Below are 21,993 nucleotides of genomic sequence, written 5' to 3' on the forward strand. Positions count from 1 at the left end.
AAAAAGTTTTCAGTCGCCCCAGTCAGGCCCCAGGGATGATGTTTTGTTATTTTATATACCCTTCATAACCTTTCAATGTTACACAGGCCCCCTAAAAGCCTTTTCCACAGAGGACTTGTACTCAAAATGCCACAACACACTGATTGCCCCCTCCCTAACACATCTTTTGAACTAGGACTGCTGAGCCTACAGTGTGTGCCACCCCCTCTTGACCATGCACTACAATACTGCCCCCATCAGAGGTCTGTCTGGATTTGCCACCAGGTGGGACTGAACAAACAACATGATGAGTATCACTTCCCATTTTTATCCCGTGGAATGAAGCCATCATGCATCATAAATTAGAAAGCAAGCTATGGACAGTAAAGTTACACACACTAACAGACTTTCACCATGCTGTTTCCACTAGGCAGAATTATTTGATGAGCAATGCTATACGCACGACGTCGTGCGCTCTGACCGGAAATGGCTCTACTCACGACTTTGTTCCCTCGCGCCATCTGCCGGGCTAAGCTGCAGCTTGCGTGCTACGCGTTGTAAGAACGCGGGAAGTTTGAAACAACGGGCGTTATATGTGTGTGACCACACTGCAGAAAATGGCACGATCATGATGTAGCAGATCCCCTCACGTGCAAGTTTTCCACTCAAATTAAAATCCCCAGGTGGGTTTTATTTCAGGCAACCTAAATTTGAACTTTGAAATATTTATTCGCATTGTTCGTGGGAGATGCTCGCGTACTGCAGTACGTGAGAAATCGGGCAGACGATATGGGGCCTTTTAAAGACAGCTTTAGAAATGGCATGCAACGTACATATACTCTCCCTTACCTCGAAAAATTTGGCGTAATTTGCAAGCATGTTGCTGTGAAAATTACGGTGCCTATATATTTTGCGATATATTAATCATTGCACTAAGCTTACCTTTGTTGATGTGGCTGCTATATTATTTTAGTCATGGTTTTTAATTTCAGAAATCTAGTAACTTTAGAGCAATCGAAATGACTGAATCAATTGGAAAATGATAGGGCTTGTTAGCTTTGGTTTGCCTTTTGATGGAAGGGAAAATTAGTGTGGAAGAATTTGTTGGCAGTGTTTGCCTTTTGATGGAGGGGAAAATAGTGTGGAAGAATTCTAGGAAAGAAATATGGCGCAATGATATCTGGTTTGAAGGGTTTCATGGGCACACCGTATTTATTGCAATAAAAATAGAGAGGAGAGGCTACAAGGGCATCCAATGCACTGGACACAGTTCCACAGCTTTTTGCTTTTTGAGATTCTCACTGCTACCGAAGGCGGGTTTCTTAAGAGTCTCGAATACATCTGACACAGTACCACAGCTTTTTCAGGTTATCTCTGTTGACTCCAGCACAAGATCTGCAAAATGTATAAAAGCAAACAGTGCACAGACATAAAGTTGTATTTCAGGCAAACAGACGAGAAAATAACAGCTAGCTGTGGGTAGATTTTTCTTGTATGCTTAGGGTACCAGTGCCTTACTGTGCAGTCAGACTTTTTACAATTAAGCTTTTGCTTAGCACTCTGCAAAGACTGTTAAATTACTCCCGGTGACCATAATTTCCCACTGATGCCATAAAATATTAGCAGCTAGAGTGCTGTTGAGGCTGAGAAAGCTCAAGGGGTCTTGGAGCTGGCGACTCCTCCCCATTGCTTTTCGCAATAAACACGTTTACTCTCTCTCTCTCCCTCATTCATTCGTGTTAATCCAAATTAAGGACATTACCTTTATCTGTCTCACATAAACTGGAATGGATCGACAGATTGCTACTTCAGCAGCCATTTCGAAATTTAATTTACAGGTGTTTTATGTGCCAAAGCTACATCTAGGCTATGATGCACACCATAGTAGAGGGCTCTGGATTGATTTCGTATGTTGAGATTTTGCCCAAATATCCAGTTTTTTCCCTTCATCAGAAACTACGGCCACTTCGGCACAGCCTGAACTTGAGTGAACCAACTCAGGAGCACAGTTATCTAAGCACTGTACGGTAGAACAGCAAAGTAGTTTACAACATCTTGAATGAAACACGGAACGCTGTCTGATATGAAATAACTTCCTTCTGGCAGATTGGTAGCTCCATTCTGTTCCAGAAATATGGCAAGATAAAAATATGGGTGAGCATAATTGAAAAACCTTTAACTTTCATTCTCCACATCAGTAATAACGTCGACATACTAAGGGAAGTACTAAAAGCACAACAAGGCTAAAACGGGGGCTAGCTGGATATACATGTTCTTAAACCACGCTGTATTAAAACTTAGACAAGGGAAGAGCACACAAAGATGGGAACTAAAAACACGGTGTGTTATTAAAGTCATCTTAGCATACAAGTTGCACAATCAAACCGAACTAGAGGCATCACTACATTTGCGCAGTCACGTATCTTGGCAGTGGCTTTTGTTGGAAGCTGGCAATCACACAAACAAGTTCCTTTTAGGTCCCAGCGGCTTGGCGAGACAGCGGAAAAACGGGTTGCCACGGCTTCATTTCATCATTTAGCGTAGTTGAAGAATGTTTGTATTAAACTTTACAGCATTTCTATTGAGACGAAGGAACGTTGAATAAACCTTTCCTTTTCCTCTTTCGGAAACCACAACCACCACCACCAAACTTGAATTCTTTTATAAACTGAAACTTCATTTCTGTTCTCATGGTCCTTTTAAGCATACCACGGCAATTAGCTCATTATGCCAATTCAGATATGTGACTTATTACATTGAGGCAAATAAATATGATGCGCACATGCTACTCATGCTCTTTTCATTTGAAAAATGAAAGCAAAGTACTAGTAAAACATCACTTGGGGACTGCGTACAAAGCACTGGGTAGGTCACAGATAAATCCATTCAAGTTACAAGCATTCCCTTACCAGTGGAACCATTCCAGGCTATGGTCACAGCACACCATCTTCAGTTCTCCATCATCCGGTTTTTTGCATAGCCCGCACATCCACAGTTTCGTGGTCTTCTTTGTAGCAACTTTAGTGAAAAAGTAAAACTTAAGCAACCCACAATTCCCCGATTTGAAAAAGTAATGACTCTGCATACCTGAGGAAGTGAACAGCATCCACGCATCACCTGTGAAGTACTTCTTTAACTTCAACAGACACACCCTGCAGTCCAGCAGAGCACTTGGCAGGAGCTCTGGGCGAACTTCCACGTCGCTCTCTTCAATGAGGCATTCTCCACCCAGCACGCGCTCACAAAGGCTTTTCTCAACTACTCCGCAAAGTAGCACTGAAAGAGAAAAAAACATTGAATTGGAACAGGCCCAATATCATGACTCGTCTGCATCTTACGGCTTGCTTGGGCTTTCTCAGGTAGATTCTTGAACGGCACAGGATTACCCTCATCTAGTTCCCGTGGCCGCTTTTGGCGCCTTTGTAGAATCCTTTTGGGGGGACGCCGTCGTGTCTTGACCTCGGGAGCCTGATATCGAAGCTTGAAGAGGTGCTGGGCTGTTGGCTGGTGCTGCTCAGCTGCTCACAGTCTTGAGAATCCACAGTGTCAGTGTGCTCACTGAACAGATTTTGGTGGTCTTGCACTTCAGCACTTTCAACAGCAGGCGCATCTTCGGTCACGCTGTCACGCTGTGACACGTCCTTTCTTTTCAACCATGAGGCATTCAGAGACTCCAAAACGGCGAGGCGTGCTCCAAACACATCTGCCTTGCAGTCTGCCAAGGTATCTGCAACAGCCTTCAGAGTCCTCATAGCATAATTGTACCTCTGGTTTCGATTCATCCTCTCGAAAGAGGGTCCTGGCATTGAAGATATCTCTGGGTTTTGAGAACAACCGGCTTCAATATAGTCTTCGTTGCTGGTGCTCAAGAACTGTATCTGGTATGCCTTAAACCACCGCCTTGCCACAGCCTTTTCCAGAACTGGTTGCTTGCCAACCTTCACGCATACAGTGAGGAAATGGTGGCAAAGCAGTTTCATGCTCGAGTATGTTGTGCAGCTGCATGACTGGTCCTCCAGCGACAGTTCATGCCATGTATCTGTACAGCTGGATGCAACGTGACAGGTTTCTGGAGATATAACACGCACCTCTGGGGGATCATCACGAATTTTTCTCAGCTCCTCACTTACTAATGTGCAGGCATACAGTGTAAGCAGCTGCGCACAATGATTTTCTAGATCTTCAGATGCTTGCTGTGAATAAAATTCACAAGACTTTAGAAGAAAGGCTTTGTGGCTTGCCTCTTGATGCATGCTGCATGACATCTTCAATATTTCACTCAGGGCTTCATGAAGCTTTGACGACGATGAAAGGATGTTCTTGATTTTTCCATTGATTGACTCAACACGGTTCGTGGTGTTGTTTCCGCCGTTAAACTCTCGGTTGCACAAATGTCGGACCCACATTTCTGGAATGCTGCCCCAGTTCTTTGTGAAGTACTTATTCGCTTCAGCATTTCCGATTTGTTCCAATTCCGCCTTGGCCTCTTCATACTTCCTCGGCGTAGATGCATGCAGCATTTTGCTGAAACAGTGCAACAGGTGTTCTCGCTCATCTGCTGACTTGGCGACCTGTCCTGCTGCGCTTCGGAATGCCTTCACAGCATGAAATTTGCACAGCTGAACTGCTGGCGAGCTGGAAAATGCTGTTTTAATAGCAGCGATCTCTGCAAAGTCCTTGTCGACCACTACTACCTTTGTATCCAGCGCTGCAGGGTTCTCTCTTACAAACACCTCCAAAAGGCGTGTCACAACGTGCTGCTGTTCACAAGCGACAAATGCATATGCCACAGCATGGCTGATGCCCGATCCATCGTGAACAACAAACACGAACAGTGGCATTTTGAGCTTATTCGTGCGATACGTTGCATCCAAAAGGAGGACTTCTGGAAATGCTCTAAATGCACGCTGCATGTGTGGTGTTTGGATGAACAGTACCTGTAGCTCTTTGCTCTCATCAGTGACGATGAGAGTCTTGGCACCATATGCAGTCTTGCAGTGCTTAAGTTGGTCTTGCAATAGGGCTGCTTCATCCTGTCCATATGTTGACCTTTTCAGGTTATGCAAGTCCTTTGCAATCACTGCTTTTCCTGCACACACAGAACTGAACATTAGAAATCAGAACACAAGTTATTCCTACAAGTAAAACATGCTGCCCCTTACCAGTTTGTTCTTTCAGCTTCGCCACAATCATGCTGGGGCGCACTTTTAGCTCCAACAATGGTTTCACGAAGCTGACCTCGTCATCACACAGCTGACGGCACTCAGGGTACGACTTGAAAGTTTCACTGCTGACTTCGTGGTTGTGCTGCATGTGGATCTTCGTAATCTCCAGTTCTTGGGTGGCTCACCGTGCTGCTAAGACAAGTTTTGCAGGGCAGTCTTTTTTCATTGTCCTGAACAAAGGACAACAGTAAGTCAAAACAACCCCACTGTAACCAGCTTTGTGATGGGCACAGATACAAGCACGGCAGAGCTACAGCGGGTAGTTGCACTGAAAAAATTGGCAGAATGTCTGCAATGGCTATCTCTCACTGTGAGAATTTTTCGGCTTGGGCAATGAATCGCTTTTTCCCCACCATTCTCGACACATGAGGATCCCCGGATACTTCCCAGAAGAAAGTCCTGTAATATGAGTGCCAGTGCGTTGCTCTGTGCATGATTGTCTTTAAAGGCTAACTGCACCCAAATTTCACCTTGGCCAAATTTATTTTGGATGAACTCCTTCCATGCGACCTCCTCCCGTACAATCTTTTGTAAGAATAAACACCTAGAAAAGGTGGGCCGGAGCTTTAAAGTGCCCTTTGAGACAGAGCATTTTAAAACTGCAATGTCAAGAACCTTACTATGCGAGTTAGTAACAAAGCGCACAATTTATCGATACGAATTTTACTGTTTGAGTCCCAGAACAAGGCAGCACACTTAAGAACTGAGCATATGCGTGCAGCACGCAATTCTTTTTTTTTTCTTAATAATTGTACGTACACCTCATCCCAAGCTAGTTTGACCCAAAACAAATCGCTCTCAGATACTTTTTATCTACGTTTATAGGTGTGCGAAGGGTTCTCGATTAGGGTGGGCGAAGTCTTATTGAAGCCCCCCCCTCCCTGCTTGCAACTCCCGAGCTTTTTAAATGTGTAAGAATTTATAAAGTTAATATTGTCTATTCTTAAATTCCTTTGACTTGAAGCGTCACTTGCAGCTGCGCCAACAAGAAGTATACAACAAGAAGCGTTTAGGTGCCTTCGGATTTCTTGTGCGCCATTATTCTAATTTAATGGCCTTTTATAAAAAAAATTATAAATAGCGGTTTATAAAAAACTGATCTTTGCCCTAATTTTCAAATTCACCATTTTTCTTGAGCGCTGTCACGTACCGTACCGTATTGAACCATTTTTTTTTTTTTTTTCGTTCTGGAGCTACAGGAACGAAACTTTTAGTTACGAAATCAAACAGAAACTATAGGGTCATTCTATGCCAAACGCCCCCGACAGTGAGCTCGACCATCTCCGATTACACTACAAAAACTTATGGTCAGTGACTTCACTACAAAATTCGTCGTTTTAGCTAATTTTCTCAGAAAAAATATATACTTTTTCTTTCACAGCAATTTGAATGTGCAGCTGCTGTGGCGAAAACCTACAGATTGCGATAAAAAATTCGCAAAAAACAATATTGTACGGAAGGTGCTAAAACGTCTCCAGAGGTTAGAAAAAAAAAAACGCGCTTCCGTCTATAACGCATTCACGGCTACGTCTCAATATGTGCTTTGCGAAGAATCAATGCGGCGTTTTTGGACCATATATGTTAGACATTTTTTACAGCTGGTACAACTTTTTCAGAGAAAATGCGGCAGAATAGTTCGTTTATATTGTTGACGGTAAGTGCGCAAAAAAAAAAAAAAAAAAAAACACGGTAGTCGTAAAGCCAGCAGTTTCGGAGCACTAAACACTAACTTTGGAAACAAATTGCAATATTGCTCATGTTCAGGTGCTTATCGCTCTGCGTGGCGGTCAATGTAAAATACAGTCTTAGGCTCATTTGAAAGAGTGTTGTAAGTGCATATATTTCTGAAAGTTTGATCTCAGTCCTTTTTGTTTTGGGTGAGAAAATCATTTTTATATTGAGCGGCCACCACGGTCTCAGTCAGCGAGCCGTAGGTTCGCTTCACTGCACCGACAATGTCCCCGCGGCAGGCCAGAGGTGCGGCGGCCACGCAGTTCGAGACACCCCATGTTTCGTTTGTTTGTAAGGGTATTGTCGGCTAAGACACGTGATAACTCAAAACGCGCGCGGCCACCGCATCTCGCTGCCTCAAGGGGATCATGCAGTGAAGCGAACCTACGGCCGCCGAGTGAGATTCGTGGTGGCCGCTCAATATAAAAATTATTTTCTCGCCCAAAACAAAAAGCACTGAGATTAAACTTTCAGAAATATATGCAATTTATACACTCTTTCAAATGAGCCTAAGTCTGTATTTTACATACACCGCCACGCAGAGCGATAAGCGCCTGAACAGGAGCAACATTGCAATGTTTCCAAATTAGTTAGTGTTTAGTGCTCCAAAACTGCTAGCTTTACGACTACCGTGTTTTTTTTTTTTGTTTTTTTTTGCGAATTTACCGTCAACAATATAAACGAACTATACAGCCGCATTGTCTCTGAAGAAGTTGTACCAGCTGTAAAAAAAAAAAATGTCTAACTATAATACAAAAACGCCGCATTGCTTCCCCGCAAAGCACATGTTGAGACACACTACCAGGCGTGAATGCGTTATAGAAAGTAAGCGCTTTTTTTTTCTACCCTCTGGAAGCGTCTTAGCACGTTCCGTACAATATGGTATTTTTGCGAATTTTTCATCGCAATCTATAGGTTATATATCGCCACAGCTATAGCCAGGACGTTCAAATTGCTGTGAAAGAAAAAGTATTTTTTTCTAAAAAAAATGGTTAATCATTGAGAGGGATTTTTTAAGTGTAATCAAAGATGGTCGAGCGCACTCTCTGGGACGGTTGGCGTTGAATACAAGATTTGGTTACGACAAGCTGATCTTGTGCTTTGCACTGTGCGTGCGCGCGTGTTGCGCTCTTCAACTAGCGCAAGCAATCAAGTGTAACCGAACATTCAAGAACGAGACCACATGCGTCAAGTCGGTTGCTTACCTCTGCTGTGGACGAATTCCCTTGCCCGTAGACCTCAGGTGACCACCGTGCTTGCACACATAAACCACATTTGCGTACCAAGTTTGCCATCAAGCTTGGTCAAGTCGGCGGAGAGTCGTGCGTTGACAACTCCAACAGTTTTGTTTGCCTTCGTGACGAAAAGGGAATTATTCACCACTTGAAACTCCCTAAACGCTTGATCAAACTGCGCGTAGCTTCCAAACTTCGCACCTAACTGAATCGACACAGTGCTGGTGATGGGACGTACGTACGCGTGAGACCAGCTACAGCCGCCGCGGCATGTCTGACCCAGCTGCGTCGTTGAGTCGCACTACACGCAGAATCCGGCAAAGCAGAAAGGGGAAGTTTGGAATGGTATAATGCCCAAGAAAGCGCGCGTTCTGCGCTTCAGTACGGAAGGAAGGACCCCACACGAGCAACAAATATTTTTGTCTTCCTTTTATTGTGAGAGTTTGCTTTCCAAAACGTAAACAATCACCACATGTGAGAGCGTCCATTCGCGTGTGCGCACGTGAAGCACCGATCGGAGCGCTTAGCTCGGAACAGGGTGAGGATGGGTGGCAGAAACATAACCGATACCATATGTGAGCGCGTACACCTGCGTGCGAGCAAGAGCACGGAGAAGCAAGAATAGCTACGGTTCACTACTTCCACATGAAGTAAGTGTCAGCTTCCCAGCGCGCAGGCCAGCCGCGCGAACGCAGCCATACCGTCGACCGCCATTGTAAATGCCCGAAACGGCGGAAACAAACAAAAAAAACAAAAAAACAAACCCACCCAACGTCATACATAACAGAGTCTTCGTAGTCGCGTGGTTTTGTCGCTCTCTCCCGCGCGCCTTCTAAAAAAAATACGGTTTGCGCTATCTACGGAAGGAAGGACCCCACAAGAGCAACAAATATTTTCGTCTTCCTTTTATTGTGAGAATTTGCTTTCCAGAACGTAAACAATCACCACATGTGGGAGCGTCCATTCGCGTGCGCGCACGTGAAGCACCGATCGGAGCGCTTAGCTCGGAACAGGATGAGGATGGGTGTGAGAAACATAACCGATACCGTATGTGAGCGCATACACCTGCGGGCGAGCAAAAGCGCGGAGAAGCATGTAGTAAGAGTCAGCTTCCCAGCGCGCAGGCCAGCCGCGCGAACGCAGCCATACCGTCGACCGCCGTTTTAAACTGCCCGAAACGGCGGAAACAAAAACAAACAAAAAGAAAACCCCAAACACACCCAACGTCGGACATAACGGAGTCTTCGTAGTCACGTGGTTTTGTTGCTTAAAAAAAAAAAAAATACGGTTTGCGTTATCTGGCAACCATGTCGTTGACTGTATGCAGTTTAGTAAGGAGTCGGCTCGGTAGATGGCGCTAGCAATCGGAGTCGTGTGTAGAGCCATTTCCGGCCAGAGCGCACGACGTCGTGCGTATAGCATTGCTCTTATTTGATTGTCATGGTGTAAACTCATGAAGTTCCTAAACTTCAAACTTGCTTGTAACCTCCCCCCCCTCCAAAAAAAAGATGCCGCAGAACTTTCTCTGAAAATCTTCAAAGAATTATGGTTGAACCAGGATTGTCATATGACTACTCACAGTAGAGTTTAGGATGATAATAAATAAATGTTAGGTATTAGTAATTCAACAAATTATGCTAATAAGCAGTAATTAATTATGAGTTTTGATTACCACACATTAACTAACATCGTTTTACAGCTATCAGAATTAGCAGGGTGAGCTAAAATAACATGCTTTAATCAGCTGCTACTCAGTGACGCAACCTTATCCCTTTTCATGGCAGCACATGACCAGTCCTCTGTGCTTTCATTGCATGCACATCGATACATGCGGCCAGGTCCTCATTCACTAGCCACACAGATCTGTGTGGTAAGTGAACGAGGACCTGGCCGCATGTATCGCCCACTCAAATACTGCAGGGGTTGGCAGTTTGCCCATGATCTACCCCATCCAACAAGTGAAAAAGCAAACAACTCACTAAGCACAGCAAAATAGATCAACCTCTTGTATCTTTTACACTGTACTGCTCCTAAGTGCCACTTATTGCCCTTTGATGAAGGGCCCCTTGAAAAAAGGCATCCACGAAGTGTTGCCTCGAATTTCCATTAGCAGTGAACTCACCTGAGGTGCAATCCCTTGGTAATAGTTTTCTGCAGTTACACTCTTGGTGCTAGGTATCCTGGCAACAATCTTAGCAAATGTTTCACATTTCTGCCAGTCCTCCTCAGATACCAACCCACCCGAGCTGTCCACTGAAAAAATATGGGAATAATTGATATCTAACCTTCATAAGCTCACAGAAGGCACATCTAATCTTATTTTCATCCTTCCCTGAAAGTTAAAATGAAATTGGCTGCATATTTGCTTGCTTCGCTGCAAATGTCACGAGTCTCCTGCCACCCCTACCACGTAACTGTCTCTTGACTCTCCCTTTCCCACCTCTTATGCTCTTCCCCTCTGCTCTCGCTCCTCCATGATGAATGCAATGGAGGTTTCTTCAACTCAGTTCTATTTTCCTGCATTCTCACTGCTCACCCACCACCCAATAGTACATCATGTGTCTTTTTCTTTACCGAATTTTTAGATGTGAAGCAGCTTATGGTCGAGCCTGTTCCCTCTGCCGTTGTGTGGGCGCCGTTGTGCGGCATCCACACCCCCACTGCGCATGCCTGGCCAGGCACCGCTGATGATGATTGTGGCAGGATGCCCCTAGGGATTGCCCAACCAAAGAATCCATCACGTCGTCACCACAGAGTTTCTTACAGTATACACTAGAGAGGAATCTGGCGCTAGCGTCTATGCGGCTCACATCAAGGTCGTCTGTGTCGTCATGGGCCACCATTATACATCGCGCTCGCCTTATTTTCATCACTGGCTTGGATTGAAATGTTTTAGTGACCGCACATTCAAACAAAGTGCCGCAAAAACGCGAAGTGTAGTGTGCAATTATGTAAGTGGAAAATAAAAACAGGCTGTTTTAAAGCTAAGAAAAAAAGAAGTAAAGCATATTTTTGCCGGAATGGTTGTGCCTGCTATTCCGCAGGCCAAGGTTGTAGTTACGAACAATGTTAATATTTGGGGGTAACTCATTAGAGACTGTGATTTTATTAATTTTACCATTATCTCAAATAATAAGTTGTTAAAAGTTTCGAAAGTTTTTTGACCGTGCCTATGAAAACGTTGCCTTCGTGGTGAACCGGTGCGCCGCGACCGCCAGCTAATTTAACAAGAAAAAGAAAACGTGGCGTTAAACAGTCATGGACGATGGCAAGATAGGACGCATTCAAGCGCCCGTATCTGCCGTATCTCGTCTTCGTAGAAGTACGTTTTGTTTCTTCTTTTCGTCGGCTACAAATTTCGCGGCGGCATATTACCCGCTCAGTCATACGTCCTTCGACTGCGGCATGAGCAACGTCAGATGCGATCACTCATTGCCTGCTGTTTCCTGAACACGGCTACCACAAAAACGGGAGAATTTCGGCTTCCCTGTAGCTCGTAAAGGTGCTAATGCATAGTGAAGAAAGCAAATCCCAAAAACCGCTTAAAAATCCAATTGTCATGCCAAGCCCAAGCCAAAAAGGGGGTCTTCCCATGAATCCCCATGACGACATGGCTTACGAGGCGCAGTTTCCTCTCTAGTATACTTACTAAGAAACTCTATGGTCGTCACGACATAGCTTCGCGTTCGACCACCCTCCTCATCTTCCCGTAGGGGAACCCTGAGTACCACACCCCCACTGTGCATACCTAGCCAGGCACCGCTGATGATGATTGTGGCAGGATGCCCTAGGGATTGGCCAACCAAAGAATCTATCACGAGATAGCTTCGCATTCAACCACCGTCATCATCTTCTCGTAGGGGAACCCCGAGTAGTATGCGAGGCATTCCTCCTCTCCTCTCCGACGCTCCTCCGTTCTCCGGCATTCCTCCGCTCCTCTCCGAAGCTCCTCTCCTCTCTGAGATTGCGCAACGAATGGCAACACCTGTGGCTCCGCGCGCGATAATGCGAAGCAGCTTAGGGTTAGAGACGCGATGGTAGTTGCTGCATACTCCGCTGGTGGCGCCACTGTAGCTCTGCGGTATAAATGACACGCGCGCGCTCTGCTCCCCTCATTCTCCTCCCGCAACGCCGCGATTGAACTGAAAACTAATGGGAACTTGAGTCGACCCCATGGCTGCTTCACATACTACTCAGGGTTCCCCTACGGAAAGATGGTGAAATTTGTTCTGAGCACGAGCCAACATCATTTGTTTTAGTGTTTGCTTCTATCATGCCTCTTTTAAACCCCATTTTTTAGCATAGCACTTTTCTTTTCATTTGGTATCAAAAAAACCACTCCAACAATATACTTAAGTAAAAGAATGCTGGTACTCTTGGTTATGTGCCTACATTTTGCCTCAAATATGCCTGAGGTTTTTCTTGCACTGAATAAGGTGGGCATGTACAAGCAATGCCAGCAGTTTTAGTTTGGAATGATCCTGTTTACATATACATGCTTCGTGTTCAAGCACTGTCTCACTTGGCTGGGCGGCAGAATGGGTGACAGACAGACAGACATATAAACAGACCAAAATTTTTGCTTCTAAGTAGCCCAAGTAAAGCTGTCATCTTCAAAACTGAGCCAGAAAATGAGAATGCCTGCTCATCATAGCAGCTCTTAGCTGACATGCAACTATACATGATGACCAAGTCACTGCTCACCCGACCATGCGTCAAATATACCAAGAATGACTTGAGCAAGGCCTCCCTTTCGTAAAAGGGACTCTGTAAGGAGCTGCCCGCAGATGTCTCTCAGCCACTGGGGTGTTCTCTTCACAACTGAAGCCTGGAAAATAGAGAGCACTGTCAATGCTACTAATGATGAGTGGGCAAACAATCAGGGGAACCAGGTGCTGTTCAGATATCAGAACAACCCTCAAAATTTTAATGGTTCCCCTTCTCCCGCCTCTAAATAGTGAGACAATAGCTGTCCAAGATGTAAGCTTTTCTTCCCCTATGTTGAATTTTGTTCTGTCGCACATAGCAAAATAACCGAGATGAAGAAGATGACATGACCTGAGGACGCTGGGGAAGAAAGATGAGAAGAGGATCAGCGGATGCCATGGTACTTATAGTAGCTAGTAGATTGTCTAATGTAAATAGAGTTGTTCCTTCCATTGCTGGCACTTAGACTCGTTGTTCCTTCTATTGCTGGGACTTAAACTCGTTTCTTCCACACCCTACACACTTAGCTCCCCTAAATTTCAAAGAACACCACCGGAAAACATATTTTTGTATCAGTGATTAGGTATCATACATTAAAAATATTTTCTAAACATGATTATCATCATAAAAACTTCAACAGCAGGAAACTGATAATTGTACTAAAGGAAGTAAACAAATGGGGAAAAATTGCAGTCACTTTGTGACTGCCTTGGTTGGCACTGCCAATATGTGAAGAGAAAACTTAACATCCACCTGAAATGCAGCCATAAAACTGCAAAGGAAAGCTCTACTACAGCTTTCTCGGAACTCACAGTTGAAAAACAAAATTCCTCCTGGGCCAGAGCAAATTTTTTAACTCCAAAGTTTTCTGAGAAAAGTGTAAAGCTTACTTTTATGGTTTCATGGCTTCATTTCAGGTGGGTGTCAAGCTTTCCTTTCACAGAAACTTGCTCTACCTTCACGACACCGTAGTACTCAAGGTGTAGTGAATGCAAAAGCATTATATAATGTCTAATTGCTGGACATGTCCTCCCGTTACCCTTTCCCATGCAGACACCCCCTTAACCAGCTCTCCCTTTTCCTCACTTTGGCCACAGGCCATCCATTTTGTAACAAAGTGTATTGAACTCAACTTTCTCGTGTCTGAATCGCTTGTGCGCCATCGGTTTGGACAGCACCCAATGATCGCAAGTTTCAGTGGATGCTATATGATGGCACTACTGTGGCACACCATGCAAAGCGGATATTTGGACAAAATATGCTTTGATGCTCCCTTAATTGCTACTTCTATCATTACCATGCTCAAATTACTTGTGTAGACTCAGTAGACAACACAAGCTTCTAAGTCAAAGATCCCAAAACGTTCGCTCAGTCTGCCTTTAATCAGCTTAGCCATGTATTCACCAAGGTGTTAAGGATATCTGCTCGCCTTAGATTCTAAAGGTCTAGGGTTCTATTCCCAGACACAAATTTACCCAGTTTTCTACTCAATCGCTTTACTTTGTTTATAGGAGCTTCCTTGAAAAAGCTGCCATCACTCCGAGCATTCTTTCACCTTATTTTATTTCCTGGGCCACCGACCATTGTCTGTGCCATTTGTTGGCAATTTTGTGAGCCATCTCTTAATGAATCACGAAGCCATATTTTTGACACACGATGTTAAACAATGCTTTTGCTTTAAGATGGAGGTGGGCAGCACATGAGCATTGGTTGTGACAGAGGTGAACCATAACTTTGAAAGGGTGTGACATTGACAGCATGAAGTTGCTGAAGAGGTGGACGAACAAAAGACACCTGCTGCATTCTCGGCTACGCCAACTGTGGGGTAAAGCTGATCTAGGTCACCCTTCTAGTCAGATATGTCAACCGATGGAACAGAAGTTGGAGCCCTCTGCAACAGGTACAGTGCAATCGATCCAGCCAATATCGGCAGCTAAGTAACCAAAGACAAAGATGCCATGAAAAAATGCGTTTAAGCAAGATTACAACTCAAAGTACCCGCCAAGAAGATGGTGCGAAATCACACCGAGAGTAGTAAGAAAGGAGAGAGGGGCAAGGCAGCATTTCGCAAATGCTGGCTGACAGGCAGGATGCTCCGATTCATTGCTAAGGGAATAATAGAAATTCGGAGGACTAACAACCATAAGGCACATTTCACAAGGTTGAAACAGGTGAGGGGAAAGATGTAAAAGGTGACAGATTCAAACTGCTGTGCCTCTAGTAGTTTGGGAAGGAACTGAGCACTGGGCAGCAGGGGCTGTCTAAACAGTATGGGGAAGCAAGCAGCAGCCAAAATGAACCTCCAAACATTTAGACCCTAAAAGTGGCAGTTGATCGAGCCAACAGAACCTTTTGTTGCTGTGCAGACTGCAAGTGAAACAAAATTTCACACTCAGTGGTGCCAGAAGTACATTGAAGCACTGCAACGTAACAGCGAATACTAGAAGGACAGCAACATGGGCAGACTGGGTGGCAGCCACGATTTGGGCAAACATCACTAGAGAGCAGCAAATGGAGTGTGAAACGGTACGTCAAAGACTTGAGTCGAGATGGACAGGCAGTCTACGGTCGATGCAAACAGTTCTTAGTGACAGGATTACACCAGCTAGGGGGGCAACAGAAGCCCAAGCCAACAAAGTGGATGGGATTACAATTAAAACTAGAGCGATTTATGGGCCATAACCTTGCGTTTGCTCAATGGTACTTAAGCTACACTCAGGCAAGGCCGAGCCTCATAGGAAAGTATATTACTCATCCTGGTCAGCATCAAACCCCTTATCTCAAGAACGGGTCCAGGACCAACACTTATCATGGAAACACCAGGAAGCTTGGAAATTATGATGAGCATCACAAGCTTGAAATAAAATAAATTAAGGGTTCAAAGCAACATACAATTTCACGTTATCAACAACACTGTTGCCCACATCACTATAAAAAAGTAATGTTTACTTTTTTGTGTGTGTGTGCGAAAGATTGCCCTACGGCATAAGAAAATATTTTTATATGTACAATACTGCACCTGTAACGCACAAAAATTCAAGAAGAGACCAGTGCTGGGGCCCCCATATTACAATGCAATGGAGGTGAGGGTTCAGTCACATAAAAACAGTTTTCCATATTTTTGGGTGTATCAAAAGTGCCCCGCCCCCTAGACTAAAAGAAAGCCCAAACCTAACAACGGCCCCATCAACAGCCATGCTTCCATAATTACAACCATAGAAAAAGGAACATTCAGCTATGTAATGAAAACAAGTCCTTCGCCAAGGTTTGTGCGCATGACCAATGTATGTGCTTACTTACTCTATAATTTCTGAACACGATATTTTGGTGTCCAGAACAATACTCGAAAGCATTCGTGTATAGCAGGTAAGGATTATTCTCCTGCCACAAAAACTGCCAATCTTCTATGCTTGACCAGCTGTAGTCCACGCACAAGAGAGTGTTACAGCTGCTCAAACTTCCCTGCAGCACATGAATGACCATGGATGCCACAAAACATACCTTTTTCAATGTCAGGTCGGATGGATTAGATATCAAAAGTAGCAGCTCTCGAACAATAAGTGGTTGATATGTGGTTTCCAGCAGATGCTGCAGATCAATGCCAAGTCTCTGCCTGTCCTCCAGCATTTCCTTTATCAAATGGGTATCATCAGGTGGTGGTGCCCCAGCTACAACCATAAAACAAAATTGCTATAGAAGTTGTATAAGATGACAAAAGAATTAGCTTCAATCGAAGTTAATAATAGTACCAGAGTCCTTCAATGCTTTAATGGTCATGAAACTCCCACCCAAGTTTTGTTTGGGCACCTTCGCAGATCGGAGGGCATCGGGCGGCGGCTGTCGCTGCTCCGTGCGTGCAGCCATGCGGAAGAGCCTGCGCCCACCTTCGGCAGCACTTTCTCGATAGAAACAAGGTACTGGTAATTATACCCCCAAATGTTGCTACAAAATGAAGCCAAGAGGAAAGTCTTGTAATTGCGACCCTTACTGGGAATCCGTACCAGGCAGAACACACGCTATGAGTGCATGAGAGCGAGTGTTGGGTGACGTGACCGCGGGTGAGGACATGTGTGGGATTGATTGGTTCATGTGGCCAATCAATGGCTCATATTAATTATTTTGAAAGGGGTCTTCGCTCCTTATTTTTATTGTTACAGTTCCTTTAGGTACATATGTATATATATTTGCTGTGTTGCTGCCATTTCTTTATGAATCTGCCTCACTTCTACGCCTGTACCATTGACCATCACCTGCTGTGGAATTTCTGTACTTGCTCCCCCCTTATGTAATACCCCGCAAGGGGCCCTTAAGGGTATAATAAATGATGATGATAATAAAAACTGTGGACTGACATCTGGGTTTGATTCTGAGAAACTTCTCAGAAGTCCCCACGCATGGGAGACTTTAGGGGGAATCGGGTTCTGAGATGGTGTAAATTCTTTACTGACCTTGGACTGTGTTGCGCTCCTCATAGCCTTGCCCAGCCACAGCTCTCAACCTTGAAAATCTTTTTCACAGCACGGCCATCAAAGCTCTGGAAACAGCGCTATTCCCTTCTAGGGAAAATTTACGTGCATCAAAAGCCTAAATAGCTTGGTCGTGGTGCTCCATGCTTGCACGCGATATGCACCGAGGTTCAAGACATTTTGTTTTAACCTGCAATAAGGTGGATATAGTGAGCGACATGCGGAAATTTCTGACACCTGCTGGGACTGGACCCCGTGCGAAATGCAGGGGAGACATATCAATGCGGGGCGAAAGGAAAAGTTTGCACCGGTGGACAATAATTTCTGTCCAGTTCCCTTCAGACTCTGCTTCTTCAATGGTTCTTTTTTTTTTTATGCATCATTGAGATGCAGTGTGGTGTCATAGTGCCCTTTTTCAATATGCTGAAAGCCTTGGCATTATTGAGCATTATAAGACAGACTACTCTCGCGAGTGTCTCTGGTTTCTGATGGAAATAAGTTGGTTGTAGAATTTAAGTTTACAATGGGAACGGCAGTTGGAGTATTTTTTAATAATTCTTGGCATTGTACATTGCTCCTTATGCATGCACTCACAGAAACTCATTCGCAGCGAACATTTACATATTCACATTTTTGCATATTTATTTTAATATGATATTAACATAGTTGACATAGTTACAGGCAATGGTGATGAGGCCTTTTATATAGCGAGGTTATTTCTGGGCTATTAACCCCTGGAAACAAAGGTCGGCCGAGTGATAAAAAAAAGAAATGTCCACAAAACAAAAAGGCGGCGGTTTTAAAAAAGCCCTGTGGAGATCCAGTTCGCTAGATAAGACTCAGCTAACGGCAGCAGTGGAACTGGAGACCAATATTTAAGAGCTCCTCCTACAGTTCGGCAATGTGCCTGATTACAAAACCATCCCCCCGTTAAAGGAAAAGGAAACGGAAAGAGAAGACATTGCAGAAAAAAAAAAGAAAAAAGAAAGAAATCTCCACTGCAGCTCTCACTAGCTTGGCTTCCCTTTCACTTGCTGGGCATTATCAGTGAACTGCTGCTCTTAGAACGCCTTATTCTTTTTGTGAGAAAAAAAATGCAGGAGGCACTTAAAAGAAAAGTGGATCTTTTGTGCTGTTGTGCCCACAAAATGCAACATGCAACGTGCAGCAGCAGTTCAGTTTCCGAGGGGTATGCCCTCTACAATGTCTGCGAACACATTGACGCGCTATTTACATCCATTCACGACGCATTCGCCAAGGCAGCGTGTAAATGTTTTTTTCGATATGCGGACGTGCAGTAAATAAAAGCTCAATTCGCTAACTCCTTTCGGGGAATGGTACGCTTCTATCTCGCGCACAGCTCGGCATAAGAAGGAGAGCGAAATGGCAGCACTTTGTCACCATTTCCTCTGTAGCCAGATCGGCAGGCAGGATTGCAGTAACAGCGTGACCGTTCACAAGAAATTCTTCGTCCCTCACAAAATGCCAAGGTCATTTTAACAGCACCCAACAAGTAAAGCGAACACGGTGAGCGTCCATTCCCTGCCGGATGCCCTCCGACCACTTCCCCAGCTTCCCTTCGTCCCTTCAATCAACGCAAGCACCGCGGTGCGGCCTCCTTGGGCAGCGCACAAAGCTCTCCCATTGCGTTACGGTGGAGTTTCATGACCAGAAAAGCATTAAAGGACTCTGATAGTACAAAGAAATTAACTATGAAAATAACAATAGATGCGTGGCTCTCCATAGGCCAACAAACACTATCAACATACCTCTGCATTTCACTAGCGACAAATTCAGCTTTTCCATAGCTGAGGGGCGACTTAAAAGGTCAACTTCAGGTTTACAGCTTTCACTGTCATCAGAAATCTGCAATAAAAAAAAAATATTTCGATAGCACAATGAAAGTTATCTCAAGAATATTTTGTCACTGGCAAAAGACTGATGTCAATTGTTGCAGGTGAAGCATACAATTGCTTCAAGTGTACGAAATAAGAATTATTTATCAAGAAATACCTACATACGTCAGTCACAAATTAGAAAATTTTGTTGCAGGGAGGTTCGTACACACATGGCAGATTACTTGAAACAACATCAGGAATATCAACCTAAGGAACTGTTATGACAGTGCCTAGCTTGGCTGACTGAGAAGATTAGGTAAAAAGAAAAAGGCTGTGTCTAGCCTTCTGCCCAGAGAATGATAAATGCTGAAGTGCCGTCCAGATGGAACTCAAAGCAAGAAGTGCCTACGAATTCCATCCTGAGGGGACGATGACCTCACGCACCCTTCACAACTCAAGGTGAGAGTAGTCTACCTCGATTTTTAGTTAACTGGTCAAACCACTTTTGCTTACTGATTAGACAGAGTCACTGTTAATTACTCTCACCATATGAATCGAAAAGTGGCAAGGGGTATAGCTACCACAAAATGCTAACCACGGCCCCCTCCCCCCCAAAAAATAATAAAACCTCCACAGAGATTCCCACCCGAAGCCATGTCTTCCAGAAATGGAGGCGTAAATGCCTGATCAGCAGTACTTAGCAGCTTTCGTTTTGCCTGGATGGAACTTTACTGACAGCTGTCGTTGCATCTGGATGAAATACTACACTGCCCCCCCCCTCCCCCCCCCAAAAAAAAAGTGAGCTTGTACAACTTTTCTAATGCCCCTATACTACCAGGCCATGTGTTGATGTCTACATGCTATAAATGCTGAAATTCCATTACAAAAACAAGGTTTAACTTTTCACCCAACTCACTTTCCGGATGGGTGCATGGCATAGCTGCAGTGAAGCTGCCAGAACGTCAACAAGGTGATGATGCAGGACCATGCTGCAAAGCACAGGGCTCTCGATGCACACCAAGAGAGCCTGAACGGAGGCGACCAGATATCTGTGCTTCTGCCATGGCAACAGAGCTGCGCTGCACTCCGGCACACCACTGGCAGTCCGCCGTTCAAGCGCCAGTCCAACTCCCGGCAGAAGGTTTGGGTTTATTCCAAGGGCCACCACAAACTGCAGCAGCCCTTGCACAGACTTCTGCTGCAGAACCCCGAGGCAGCTCGTGGGTGCTGGTGGAGCGTCTGAGGGCTTGGCGGGATCGTGAGGGTGCGAAGGCGTTGGCACCGTTGATGCTTCATCTAATAAGTGTATCAGTGCGATCAGGAGTGAAATGCAGTGATCAAGGAAAAGCCAAAGAGGGTTGTCACCCCTGTGTTGTCGAAGCAGGTGCGGCACGTGACTGGAGAGTATCTTGGCGACATTGGCATCCGCTGATGCCTTCTCGGCAAAGCAGGCCAGCCGTTGTTGCAGAAGAAAGATAAAGCTGCTCCCGCACCCCACCTGTGCCTTGGCATCTGAAAGAGGACGGAGAATACATCTTCCTCAAAAGAAAAGTAGGCAAACCCAGGACTTCACGCCAATTTCTTCGCGTGTACGCACTCATAGCTCGCGCTGCCATCATATCATTCCAACAAGGTTGTAAGTGAGGACTTTGTGTGAATACAGTAACAGCACTGAATTAATTGTGTTTTTTTTTTTAACGTTTTCGCTAGTTTCCTTCGTAGCTAGCGCTTTTGTTTATATATGTCTAACGATGATTAATGACGGAAACAAAATTAGCAAGTTACAACGCTGCGCGGTAAGGACAGTGGCAAAGGACGGGTTCTTCTTACGCAACGTGCACGCTGACAGTAGGTCTATTTATTTGTCATTTTGGACTGCTCAAAACTGCTCCAGAGCAGCTCCGTATTTTATTTGCCCATAGAATTTCCATTGCGAGAGCAGTTCTGCACTGCTCACGAACTGCTCAGGACTGGCAAATAAAGGCGACCAAGCAGCACCAGTAGTAGCTAAGCAAGAAAACAATGACAAGCGGTTAAAAATAAGGTGGGAAACGTAATCACAAAACACTGCGCAGTTCCCATTGAAACGTGAATACACTGAGTGGAGCTCACCGTGTTCCTGTGGGGATATCAGCACATCTATGATAGATATAATGGTTTTGATGTCTGAGTCCGTCATCTTTCGTCAAAATTATGAACATTCTGTCCTAACGGATAGCGCGAACACATGGCTACAGCAGCAGAAACACTACAAACGTAAATAAATCAACCTCGCATGTTGACTGGCTTGGATTGACTTCTATAAGCGTCTACTGTTACGTAAAGTCGCCGGAAACCATAAACAGTAAAATTTAAGCTTTGCCAAGAACTATAATAAAATATTGATTATAAATAAAACTATTGCGCACGAAAATTTAGAGTAACGTGTAGCGTTTTTGTGAAACTTTCTGAGAAACAAAAAAAAGTTTCGGTTTCGCTTTTAAGCGGCGTCTTTTGCGCGTTCGATTATGCGGCGTGCCGTGGTTGAACACTTGACTACCGCCAGAACTACCGCTAAACTGATCGTACAGTGAAATTTCCTCACACGGCGTTTATTACAAGTTAACCTAAGCCCGTAGGTTACCGGCAGAACGGCTAACCACGTGCCGTGTGAAGAAAGAGCAAACGTAACTTAGGAAGTAATTTTATCGATTGAAGCTAGAGTGCACACACCAATTTAAGCATTTAAGCCCTGAAAAGCTACAACTTGCTGACCGAAATTGTACATTAAAAGTATTTCAGCTCTACATGCCTGGCAGCTCGATTATTCTCG

The 21,993-nt window shown here is 44.6% G+C and overlaps 1 protein-coding gene and 1 pseudogene across 2 annotated transcripts in view; both read right to left on the reverse strand.

Moving 5' to 3' along the window:
• The window catches only part of LOC144155314 (transport and Golgi organization protein 6 homolog), a 44,397-nt gene extending 22,913 nt beyond the window's left edge, over positions 1-21,484 (reverse strand). Inside the window, exons 1-6 of the mRNA XM_077686663.1 lie at positions 21,294-21,484; positions 20,098-20,693; positions 19,113-19,209; positions 16,379-16,545; positions 12,875-12,998; positions 10,293-10,423 (exon numbers count right to left, since the gene is read on the reverse strand). Of these exons, the coding sequence (XP_077542789.1) occupies positions 10,293-10,423; positions 12,875-12,998; positions 16,379-16,545; positions 19,113-19,209; positions 20,098-20,693; positions 21,294-21,360 (1,182 nt within the window). The 5' untranslated portion in view covers positions 21,361-21,484. The remainder of the gene's footprint in view (positions 1-10,292; positions 10,424-12,874; positions 12,999-16,378; positions 16,546-19,112; positions 19,210-20,097; positions 20,694-21,293) is intronic.
• On the reverse strand, positions 5-9,399 carry LOC144155315 (uncharacterized; annotated as a pseudogene). Its single transcript, XR_013319551.1, has 6 exons — positions 8,141-9,399; positions 5,142-5,374; positions 3,318-5,068; positions 3,067-3,255; positions 2,889-2,997; positions 5-1,374 (listed from the first exon to the last, which is right to left on the reverse strand). The product of XR_013319551.1 is annotated as an uncharacterized LOC144155315 (transcript).
• Positions 21,485-21,993: the final 509 nt, after the last annotated feature.

This window comes from Haemaphysalis longicornis, unplaced genomic scaffold (assembly GCF_048455015.1).
Source record: "Haemaphysalis longicornis isolate Haplotype H1 unplaced genomic scaffold, Haemaphysalis longicornis Haplotype H1 scaffold_1, whole genome shotgun sequence".
NCBI classification, from domain to species: Eukaryota; Metazoa; Arthropoda; class Arachnida; order Ixodida; family Ixodidae; genus Haemaphysalis; species Haemaphysalis longicornis.